This window comes from Drosophila melanogaster, chromosome 4 (genome assembly GCF_000001215.4).
Source record: "Drosophila melanogaster chromosome 4".
Taxonomy (NCBI): domain Eukaryota; kingdom Metazoa; phylum Arthropoda; class Insecta; order Diptera; family Drosophilidae; genus Drosophila; species Drosophila melanogaster.
Genome location: NC_004353.4, coordinates 1172064 through 1184028, shown reverse-complemented (window position 1 = coordinate 1184028; position 11965 = coordinate 1172064). Strand labels below are relative to the sequence as shown.

Genomic DNA, 11965 nt, shown 5'->3' with positions numbered 1-11965 from the left:
TAATAAGGTTTCGGTTATATAAAGACCATCAAATTCCTTTGACCACCTTTTTATAAAACCAAGCATACCCCTATTGACAATAGATGAAATATGGTTTGAAAATTTAAGCTTAAGGTCCAGAACACCATGTGTTATTCTGTCCAAAAAGCACCCACCAATAGTATAAGTCACGTGTATTAGGTTGACTCGACAAAAGGTCATATATTTACACTTGGAGCCATTAATGTTTAGTTTATTTTCACGCCACTTTATTTGAAATCTATTTAGATCGGATTGTAGTACCAAATACCATGACTGGCGTTGTGGAAGCCATGGAGAAATAGTATGTTTTTAACTCCCGAATATATATATAGTATATAGTGACGTAATTAAATAATTAGAATTGTCCACAAAAAAAAAAGATCAATATCCCAAGCGGGCAATCTCGCACCGGAAATAATATAAACAAATGGGCAATATGTGACATATTCACATAATCAGCACTTTCAGAAGAAATACAGAGTGGCGATTCCACGCCATGTACGCTAGCTGTATACAATAAATATCTTAAGCGGGCGATCCCGCTCCAGAAATAATGTAAACATAGGCAGTATAAGAAAGATTTTTGTCACTAACATATAGTCTTAAGCTGAGATCAAAAGAATAAAGACGTGAAAACCATCTCTATGATAATTTTTTATTTCTTAGCGTTGACCTTAGTCAACTGAAATTAGTTAGACTCAAATATATAACAATTATTTTACTGTATGCATGTATGCATATAGTAATGCATATTAGTTTACTTTTCCATGAAAATGCATTAATTATATATGTAATTGTATTTGTTGTATAGAAGCAATTACTGGACCACCGGCGGATGAAAAGGTGGACGACAATACGCAGCCTCTTTATTGAAGCAATATTAAAAAAGAAAATAATAAATTTAATAGATGAATTCTTTTTTGTTTTTATTTAAAACGTCGATGTTTTTTCAACATATTTCGCCAAAAACATCGATGTCCGCCATCATCGATATTTCTCAATCTCTATTAACAGAGTCAAATCAAAGACATTAGAATAACATGATTGGTAACGACCATACGTTGGTTTAGCACAATGCAGTCACTTTTTTGGTGACGGTCAATATTGACATTCTCTGGTAATCGAATTCGTAAGAATTTTACTTTTGTCTGGGCGAAATTAAAAGTAAATGCCTGTTATACATACATATATCTATCAAATCAGATCTTATTAACTAAGGAAAAAATATTTTATTCAGTGGTCTATCGATGTTAATTCCAAATCACCACAAGATCATTCTGCCAATGCGTTATTATACAAAAAATGTATTTCCGACCCCACCTCAGATTTGACAAACAACATTTTGCCGTCAGCAACAAATATTTTCGATTTAGCAAGGGGATTAGCAAAGGAGAAGTACGTTCCCAATATTTATTGCGAAGGCTGCCATACTGTTGGTAAAACGAAACAGGCAGGTAAAAATACTTATAAAATATAAAAGAATTCATTAATGAATTTCAGGAATGGCCAAAAGAGTTGTATGTATTTAATTAAATGTATTTTTATTACTTAAATGTCAAAGTGCAATAACAAAGTAATTGCGAACGTCGGACTTAAAACTGTAAAAAAAGGTGTCCGCTCTATGGTCTGGAAAACAGCTTGAACAGCTGTTTAATGTTTACAAAACATTCCGATAGCAAAAATTTTGCGAAAACCAAAACAGCTAAAAACGAAATCAAAAGATTTTGCCCAAATCGAAATAAAAAATAAAAATTACAGGAGCATGATTGACTATAAATTATCGCTGTGCATGCTTGGCATCTCTTACATCAGCACAAAACACAAGGATTGGCAGAATTGGCGCTTTTTCAAATCTACAGCAGAACACAAGATCAGTAGAGATGTTGAACCATCGGTGCCTGATCCCACGCAGTAGAAACTTTCCCCTTTCGTTTAACAGTTGCCTCTTTTAAATCTGTTCCAGTCTCATGTTAAGCTTTGTTAACGATGGGAAATTGGTTATAGCATGATTGCACTCGTTTTCCGAAATGAGGATGATTCCATTTCCACATTTTCGAAATGTATTTGTGGACCGTATCATATGAACTTTATTTATCACTAAAACTAATAGAAAAATATACACATTCTTTGATAGGATTTTCTTTAAGCATATGAAAAATTTAATTCATATCGGTTTACAAATTTGTAGTATTATTTAATTTTATGTTTTGCATGTATATTTCAAGCTATACCGATATAATTACAGAGATTACAGCCAGCTTGTTCTATATTTAGAAGCTAGTCGACGTGGAATCAAGATATATTTTGCGTTGTAAAAAAATACTAAAGTTTAGTATGTTGCAAAAAACCCAAATATTTAGGCATCGAATACCCATGCCAAACAAGCAGAATAACCTTTTCAATATTTTGAGTCATTTGGTATCGCGTTTTATAAAAATTACTTGAATTCTTTTGTTTTCCTCGGCTTTTAGTGAAACAATTCGACTATCATTAAATTTATGTGGCGTTTAATTAATCTTTCGTATTATTTCAATCAGAATTTTTTTAACATATTCACTACATTTTCTTAGAGAACCGTTTGTCATATTTAATGTATATTATGTTCCCTACTTAAATATGACAATTATTAATTCTGTGTGTGTACGTATCAATCATCCGTGATATTATATTCATGTCTTATATTGCCTACATATGGAATAATGGCAGTAAAAATGCTGTTCTTTCAGATACATCAAATAGCCTCAGGGAATGCAACGCTCAGGAAACATACAAATCTTACCTAACACATGTGCCTACAATTATCCTGGCATTTGAAATGCTTTAATACTAACTTTAAACTCATGCGTATGTGGATTATAGTATTGTAAATATGGCATACGAACGTTTTGGAATTATTCTTCAAAGTGAACAGTACGATGAAGATATAGGCAACACAAAAGTCAATCAGAAAATGAATGAAGGTAAGTTCGGATTTTACAGGCATGTCTATGTTTTGAAAATCGAATTATAGCAACAAAGCACTTTTTTATAAAGCGTAACAACAAAATACTGTTTAATGAAGCATAAAATATAAACATATTTACTTGTTATACCCGTTAGTCCTAGAGTAAAAGGGTATACTAGATTCGTTGAAAAGTATGTAGAAGGAATCGACCACAGTATTCTTACTCATGATCACTAGCGCCAAGTCGATCTGCCCGTATAAACGTTGAGATCTCGGGAACTAAATAAAAGATGTGAAAGTTAAGATAAAGCATGCACATTCTAGAGAAAATTACCACTTCTACTCCAACGCCCACAAACCTTCAAAAACTGTCAAAACTAAAATTTTAATATTGTTTAAGCCGCCATACTAACATTTTTAAGCCAAGCCCAGATCGTTAATGTCAGCTTTTAAGCGCCTTGGCATCGAAGAAATGAAGTATCATCAGATTGTTCAGTAATATGTTAGGTTAAGGTTTTTCCAAAGGAGGCAAGACTCGGAAGACTATCACTCAAAACACAGTGTTGACGGGTGTGAGGCTAATCCTCATCTCTCGTGAGTTACCTGTAATGGCGGAGACGCCGGGTACCCATGTAAGCGTTAGTTTGGGTGTGCTGTAGACGTTCAAGTTCAATAATGGTGTTGCTCACAGGCACGCTCTTGCTAGTGTTCGCTTGAAATGTTAATATGCCGCATGACTGTCCACAATCAAAGCTGTTATTCTGATTCCCATCTGACTCACATCGTTCTTTAATTGCTAAACTGCAGAGTCCTTATACCCTTGTGAGCGTTAGTTTAGTGTGCCGTAGATCTCCCAGTTCCATGATGGTGTTGCGCACAAGACCCGTTACCTTTTCGCTTTTGGCTTAAAGATTTAAAGAATATTATATGGATATGTACGGATTTGCGGATATCCTAATGTGCTTTTGAAGACATAGAATTTTAATTTAAAGTATTTTTAATTAGCTGCGCAAATAATTTTGTATAGAGAATATAGTAGCTAATTTGGTTGAAAATTTATCACGCTATATAAGTATTCTTAAACTCGCAAAGTAAAAGGGGTTTCGAAAAACAATGGCAACCGAAGGAAGCGTTCCCGACCCTATAAAGTATATATATTTTTGATCCAGTGAACTACCCAAGTCGAACTGGATATGTCTGGCAGTATGAATGTCGAGATCTCAGGAACTAAATAAGCTAGAAAGTTGAGATTAAGCATGCAGATTTCAGAGACAAATCCGCTCAAGACTGCTATTTGATTATTTTTCTCCACTAGTTGCGTAATGGGTATCTGATAGTCGGAGAACTCGAACATTTTCTCTCCTTTGTTCATAGATTTAAATATCAACATGCTGTGCATGCTTGCTTACACTGATATAATCGCCTTTACCCGAAATTGTCTGCCTGTACTTGTTCAATATTTATAAAGTATTAATTACGTTATAAAGTATATACATTATATACACTTTTTGTCCGTTTCTAGGTAAACTAGTTTCCAAATTTGAAAGAATTATTTCTTTAGAGGATCAATATACAGCTGAATTCATTGAAATATTTTCCCTGATCCCTCCCTCTCTTTCGTGAGCGACTTTTATTTTACTTTTGTAGAATGGACATTTACTTTTTTATGGTGTTTATTAGAATAGAGTTGTCTGATGTTGTTTAACGAAATAAAAATTAAAAAGTGAATTTGATTAAGTTGATTTGCATATTTAAAAGGACAATGCAATAAATAAAATTTTAAAGAGCCCAGAAACGAGGAAATAAATAAAACAACAAAGTATAAGTGTAATATTAGTAAGATCTAATTATGTGTTAAAAAAGTTATAATTGATTGCTGTAAGAGCGGCAGAGAGTAAAGATTACAGATAATAGGATTACGTCTATTATAGTCAGAACATAACATGAACATACAGAATGATTTAAGATTAAGGGTATGTAGTTTCTAGTGAATATACTTGGAACAGAGAAGTTTCGCCGAAAAACCAGGTCGGGACTACTCGTATCGTACTACTCGTAAACTTACTAATAAAGACTGTTCCAAGCATCGTTCTACGGTTAGCTAGGGAGGGTAACTGAATTAGAATTAGTCTACTGGAATGAGGAATAGGACCCACAAGGCAAACATTAAGAATTTTTTTTGGACCCATTCAATGATGCCCAGTCTCTGCCTAGCCTTCGTTGCATACGGACGATCGCGATAGTCTAGTCTGTTTGTTGTAACACATCAACAACTCTTCCAATCGTACTGTGCACGCGCACAATTTCTATTTCTATCCAATGCACAGCAGTGGTGACAGACAATTACGTTACTTATCATAGATAAGCTCAACCAAGCCGACGCTTTGTAAGCCCCTCAATTGTTATCTCTCGAGCTTGCGAAGTTGACAACTAGTAGTAACACCAATGTTACCAACACCATAACCACCCAAGCTAGCTGTTCGCAGGCAAGAAGTGCTGCAATGTCTGAGATGCCATATTTTTGGGCGTTCCAAAAACTATTGTCTCCGGGGTTCAATCTGTGGCAAGCGTGCTGGGCCCCACGCAACTGGCTCTACGCTATGCACGAGGGATAATTATTTGTGTATCAACTGCGGTGGTGATCATGCTGTAACTGACAAAAACTGTCCTGTCAGAATTGGAAATAACCCAAGGCTCCCTACTTTTGTTGCTCATGGCAACACTGTCAGCTCTGAAAAAGGTGAAAGCTTTACTCACGGATTCATTCCGGCTGAGGCCATCAGAAGCAATATTTCAACCGCCGATATTGTACAGGCCAAAGGCCCTAAATTTGGTTCACTTGCGACTCACCAACACCACAGTGATCCAAACTCACCACAAGACTTAGGCTTTGGAAAAAAGTTTCGCTGGAAAGCGCCATCCAGGATATAAACTCGAGAATGGACAAAATCTTCAAACTAATTGAGGAGACTGTAGAATCAAAAAAGGTTTTTAGAGAACTGGTTCAGATCTTCATATCACGGACGTCAAAATGACCCAACCAATAATAAAAATCGGATTGTGGAACGCACGAGAACTAGCTAGAAACTCTGAGGAGCTTCAGCTTTTCCTTAGGATGCAAAATATTGATATCATGCTTGCCACCGAAACAAACGTGCGGGAAGGACAGCGTATCTCTCTACGTGGTTACTCCACCTACGACGCCAGTGGAAACAGCAGAGGTGGAGCCACTGTCATAGTGCACTCTTCCTTGAATCATTGTCCCCAACCCCCAATCTCAACCAACGACCGGCAGGTAGCGAGCGTGCAGCTGCAGACCTCAGAGGGAACAGTTACTTACCCACCCAGCGAGCGGTTGATAAAAGCTTATATTGAGTAACTTTTTGTAACACTTGGTGGCATATTTATGCAGGTGGAGACTACAATGCAAAACATCATTGGTGGGGAATCTCAAGAGCCTGCGCCAGAGGCTTGAGGCAAACAAGATGCGTAACGCCATACGATTTTTTGGCACATGGCTCTAGAGGTGGCTCCAGGCTCTCTCGAATTTTTGTTAGAGAGCGAGAGAGCGAAGAGCGCTACAGCGAACAGCTCTTTTCAACGCACAAAGTGATAGCAGACATCTGTATGTGTGCACACTATGCTCATGCATTGTAAATTTGACAAAATATGCCCTTCACCTCAGAAGTTCTTAGACGTTATATCTATATTATTTTTGATCAAATGGCACCATGCGAAAAATTCTTGTTTTGCATTGCCTTAACGTTATTATTATTTGAAAATAGATTAGAAATAGCCAAATCTATGTACATATTATCACAAAAATAAATTTCAAAAATGACTTTATATAAGAATATTTGTCATTAGAGTATTCATCTTGCGGCGTGTGAAAAATTAATAAGGCAATGATTGTTGAGTGCTTGTGTCCGCACTTCGTGCCTCAAGATATGAACAAAGCAAAGACACTATTTAGTATATTTATTAAATCATTTGACTTAATATGATGTAACATTAACATTAATAGTGTTTCAAAAAAATATTTCGCTTTTAAAAAATTGTCAGATGAGAGACAAATTAGAATTAAACATAAATATGTGTAAACGGTAGCTAATTCGAGCGGCGATTTTAACAAACAAATTTAAAAAGCTTTAAAATTATAATAGTCAGGGCGCGAATTTTTAAAAATTTTTTTATTTTATCATATTGCTAGGAAATTGGCAAAAACTACCCTAATATGTACCACGTAAATTCGTTTCTTCGATCAGAATTGATTTCGGCCCGAAAATCGTCTTCTAGCACAACACGCACACTTATACGAGTTCTCGTCTCTTGTTTTTACTCACACAAGCAAGCAAATTATATTTTTAGATTTCTTACGCTCTCAGCGGGAGTGAGCGGAAAGAGAGTAATTTTGGCAGTCACAAAAAAAGTGGCTGCATAGTGCCAAACCAATGTATGGCCGTTACGCATCTTGTTATTCTAGTGTCTTTGCTTGAGGGTTATTTCCCAAAAGTCTTGAAGACTGCAAACATAATCCTGATACTGAAACCAGGGAAAACGCCAACAGAGGTAGACTCGTATAGACCAATCAGCCTCCTCCCTTCCATTGGTGAAATTATGGGAAGGATAATTCTCAACAGAATGCGTGACCTTGAGCCTGTAGTATTGGCGATACCTGATTTCCGATTCGAATTCCGGACTCAACATTTCAGCTTGGGATGAGCATTTTGTTAGGACGAACTTTCTGTGTGATGACCGATGGATGCACTTCGTCCGTTAAAGTCATCGAAGCTGGAGTATCTCAAGAAAGTGTGTTAGGCCCTACTCTGTACTCCATCTTGTCCGCGGACATGCCCACCTAGACAGCAATCACTGGATTAGATCGTAGAGATGTGCTGATTGCAACATAAGCAACACCGCGATACTGACAAAAAGCAACAGCATTTTCGAGGCCTCAGATGCACTGCAAGAGTACTTGGACGCATTCCAGAATTGGACAGAGTTGTGGAACATCTGCATCAATGCTGACAAATGTTCAAACGTCTCCTTCACAGGTTTTTAAAATGACCTGGTTAATTGCTGCCCGCAGCAAACTTTAAATTTACAAGAGCATATTATTGTAGTTCCTTGCCATACAGGTGTATGGATCGCTGCCAGAACGCAACTGAATAAAACTCGGGTTCTTCAGGCAAGAACTCTGAAAAAGATCGCTCCTTGGTACATAAGGACCAGAGATATCGAACGTGATCTGAAGGTGCCAAAAATTGGAGACAGGATTAGACGTGAAATAGCGAAAAAATACACTGACAGACTTTCTAGTGGGATTCTTCCCATCCTAATAGTTTAGCTAGACGACTAAGTATCGCAGCCCAGAGCCATCGGACAAGAACGAGAAGAAGATTGAAACGCCACCACCCTCAAGACCTGACTGACTGGGACTTGACTTAATTAATTATAATCTTCTAAATATTACTGCCTAAACAATTCATTTCTTTAATACTCATAATCATATAATCTTTTTAAATAAGTTAAATAGTAAAAATCGTTTAAATTGATACCGATTAGATCAAGTTGCCCAGAAAGGGTAATAGTACGCTAGTCAATTAAATAATTTAGTTTAATAAATTAAAAAAAAAAACAATTGAATGCTGTCCGAGTGAACTACGTTTTGTGGACTCATTACCTGTGCAGCTTTAAAGCGCTATTAAAACACCTTTCGGTCAACATATAACTGTTTGTGCTCGATCTTTTGCAGCATATTTTTTAATCTGATGTATTATATAAGAAGCCTTCTTGTGCACCGTGCTAGCTGTGCTCATCGTAGTAATGTTAAGAATTTAGAAAATTAAGTATTTGTATTTGATTAGCCTGTGTATTTTATTTATGTATGTACATATGTATGTTTTATATTTATTTTTAACGTTTTTTTCTGTTCCTCAGGCAACCACTACGACTTACACAGAAAAAATGCGTTTGACCGAATTATTCATTCAGAATCAAAAAAAGGTGATAACGTAATTAATTACAACATTCATGAAAACGACAAAATAAAAGCGGCTGACAATATATTTTCTTCTAAATTGTAAGTTAAAAAATTAAGATTTATGCAAACTAATAAAATGTTTTTATTTTTAGAAAAATGAACCCGAATATGAGCTATGAAATGAATATCAACTGTTTTAAAAATATTGGATATGGCGAAAATCAAGAAACTTCAAAAGTTTTAACAAATAGTTTATCGAACAATGATATTAATACCGAAGAGTCTGGTGTTGTCGATAAAAATTCACCTTTCCTAACCTTAGGTACAACTATACTTAATTCAAACGGCAAGTCAAGACGGTGGGAACAAAAGCTTGTTCATATTAAAACTATGGAGGGAGAGTTTAGTGTTACAATGTGGGCATCCGGGATATCAGACGATGAATACTCTGGTTCAGATCAAATCGTTGGGGCTTCGGATTTATTAAAAGGAAAGGAAGAATTTGGCATTGATGGCTTCACGTCTCAACAAAATAAAGAATACCAGAAAATGGAGTCAAAATTTACAAATGCACAGACCCTTGAAATGCCGCATCCTATAAGCTCAGTTCAGATCATGGATCATTTAATAAAGGAAAGGGGAAATTTATCGCAAGAAAATAATATTTCCGAAAGAATTTTATCTAAGACCACCTTAAGCTTTGAAGAGCCAATCTTGCTTCCGGATTCTTCAAGTATTGAGTTAGTTAACGAAACTGCCGCAATGACAATTAATAATCACAGAACTTTAAGTAATCATACGGGCAACACCGGTGATCTGCATGCTTTGCCCAGCTCAGTGCCATTTCGTATTGGCTTGCATGAGGGGCAAGTAAATGATTGCTTATCAACAATATCACAATCAACTCACCAAGACAATACAGGTAAAAGTAATAGAATTTAAAAAATGTCAGCTTATAATTTGCTTTAAAATTTGAATAATAGACTCGACTGGATGTGGGGAAATGAATCTTTCCGAAGTTACAGTATCTTATACAAATGATAAAAAAATAGCTTGCCCACATAAGGGTTGTAATAAGCACTTCAGAGATTCATCTGCAATGCGAAAACATTTGCACACTCACGGTCCTCGAGTCCATGTTTGTGCAGAATGTGGAAAAGCTTTCGTAGAAAGCTCAAAGCTTAAAAGACATCAGTTGGTTCACACCGGTGAAAAACCATTTCAATGTACATTCGAGGGATGCGGAAAACGATTTTCTCTGGATTTTAACTTAAGGTACAGTAAGAAATTAAAACACTTGTAGTGGCTATTTTACCGTGAATGTAACCAAAAAATATTTTTTCCAACCGAGGAAGAACAGAATAAATATGGCAAACTCTCAGGGTAGTTTATTACTGCTTTGAAGTACTGAACAAGCTGTGTACAAGTACTTATTGTTTTATCCATTTGTTTTAAAACCAAACATTTTTGAATGGCTTTTTAAGTTTGTTGGAGTGAAAAATGTGGAATAGACACAGCGCAAGTTAGTTTCCAAATCTTGCCGCGCCCCTTTTAACGGTCATGCCTCCAAGCAGCCCATACTTTTAAACCATTTTTAAATTTGTTCTCATTGTCTTCCACAATATCTATTAATATTCCAGAAAAATTATAGAATTTCGGTATCTGATAGTCGAGGAACTCTCTTGTTTTTATTTGTTCTTTTGAAATATATAATTACTGGTATATAAGATCGGCTCTCCAAAGCTTTCTTTCTTTTTAAGTTTGTATTGTTAATTTATTTTCAACTGATGAAATAAGAAAAGAAAATCATAATACGTGATTACCAGGAAATATCTAAGTGCTTGAGACACAAAACTATTAATACTTTTTATTTGCAGAACACACGTAAGAATACATACTGGAGATAGACCATTTGTTTGTCCGTTTGATGCCTGTAATAAAAAATTTGCTCAATCCACGAATTTAAAATCGCACATATTAACTCACGCAAAAGCAAAGTAAGTTTTGATATAAAATTTGGCTAAATTGTTTTTAATTGGTTTCTTTTTAGGAGAAATACCAGTATTTCGGGGAAAAGTGGTTGTTCAAACGCTGAATCAAACAGCCAGAGTGAAGATACCTCTGCAAACTATGTTAAGGTTGAGTTACAGGATAGTGTTACAGAAAACCATGTACCGTTTGTGGTATATGCAGACTGAATGTGTATATCGACCAACATTTCCGATTCCATGTCTCGATCAAATTTGGAATGATTGCAATAATATTAATATTAATATTCCTTTTAAACCCCTTTTAACAAATCCCAAAATTTTATAAAAATTATAATTGATTTTTTGAATTTTCACGTAAAAAAAGAGTCAGTTATTAGCTTTCATTTCGACCAAATTGATTGAGAACGAAAACCAGATTATTGTGGTTTTATTTATTACTAAAAATCAGATTTAATGTAGTACATAAAAACTAATATAATTTTGCCGTAACTGTTCTTTAAAATCAATAATTATATGCCGATTTCTTTCCTGTACGCTGTTTGCCATGCAGGTTTAATTACATTTTTAATTCTATTTTTAGAAGTAAGCTCATGCAACAGTGAATAAAAGTACGTTAACAGCACTTTTGTTTAAGATATTACCCAATTAAATTTTTAATTTTGCGTCCGTAATTTTCCGTAATAAAGGAAAATTCAATTCCATAATACATTGAATTGATAATAATTTAAACCGGTGAGTGTTATATTGGGTTGCCCAAAAAGTAATTGCGGATTTTTTAAAAGAAAGTAAATGCATTTTTAATAAAACTTAGAATGAACTTTAATCAACTATATAATTGTCATTTTGTTCGATAACCTTTTGTAATCTTCCTGGCAACTTTAGTATTCCACGCTCATAGAACTTCTGGCCTTTATCTGCAAAAAACTGAACCAAGTGCGATTTTATAGCCTCATCATTGCCGAAAGTTTTACCATTTAAGGAGTTCTGCAAAGATCGAAATAAATGGTAGTCTGATGGTGCCAGTTC

At 35.3% G+C, this 11965-nt stretch overlaps 1 protein-coding gene across 2 annotated transcripts, besides 10 other annotated features; it reads left to right on the top strand.

Moving 5' to 3' along the window:
* Window positions 1-313: part of a mobile genetic element that runs on past the window's edge.
* A 305-nt stretch (window positions 314-618) lies between these two features.
* Window positions 619-745: a mobile genetic element.
* Window positions 746-1043: 298 nt separating this feature from the next.
* Window positions 1044-1128: a mobile genetic element.
* Window positions 1129-2400: 1272 nt separating this feature from the next.
* Window positions 2401-11560, top strand: pho (pleiohomeotic). Of its 2 annotated transcripts, none has more exons than NM_166827.2 (7): window positions 2401-2439; window positions 2748-2981; window positions 8906-9047; window positions 9101-9870; window positions 9932-10223; window positions 10826-10945; window positions 10999-11560. In NM_166827.2, the coding sequence occupies exons 2-7, from the start codon at window positions 2891-2893 to the stop codon at window positions 11144-11146; spliced, it is 1563 nt and encodes a 520-aa protein (NP_726651.1). In that variant the 5' UTR covers window positions 2401-2439; window positions 2748-2890; the 3' UTR covers window positions 11147-11560. The 2 variants fall into 2 exon arrangements, with proteins under 2 accessions (NP_726651.1, NP_524630.1); NM_079891.3 differs by having other exon boundaries at window positions 2401-2661.
* Window positions 3139-3324: a mobile genetic element.
* Window positions 4081-4326: a mobile genetic element.
* Window positions 4683-4744: a mobile genetic element.
* Window positions 4747-8643: a mobile genetic element.
* Window positions 5180-8603: a mobile genetic element.
* Window positions 6445-7456: a mobile genetic element.
* Window positions 10548-10628: a mobile genetic element.
* Window positions 11561-11965: the final 405 nt, after the last annotated feature.

Excerpts from the sequence above, each read along its gene's own strand:
- pho (NM_166827.2), top strand. The coding sequence starts at position 2,891 with ATGGCATACGAACGTTTTGGAATTATTCTTCAAAGTGAACAGTACGAT. Across the intron at positions 9,048-9,100 it reads AATATATTTTCTTCTAAATT|AAAAATGAACCCGAATATGA; the intron begins GTAAGTTAAAAA and ends TTTTATTTTTAG. Across the intron at positions 10,946-10,998 it reads TTAACTCACGCAAAAGCAAA|GAGAAATACCAGTATTTCGG; the intron begins GTAAGTTTTGAT and ends GTTTCTTTTTAG.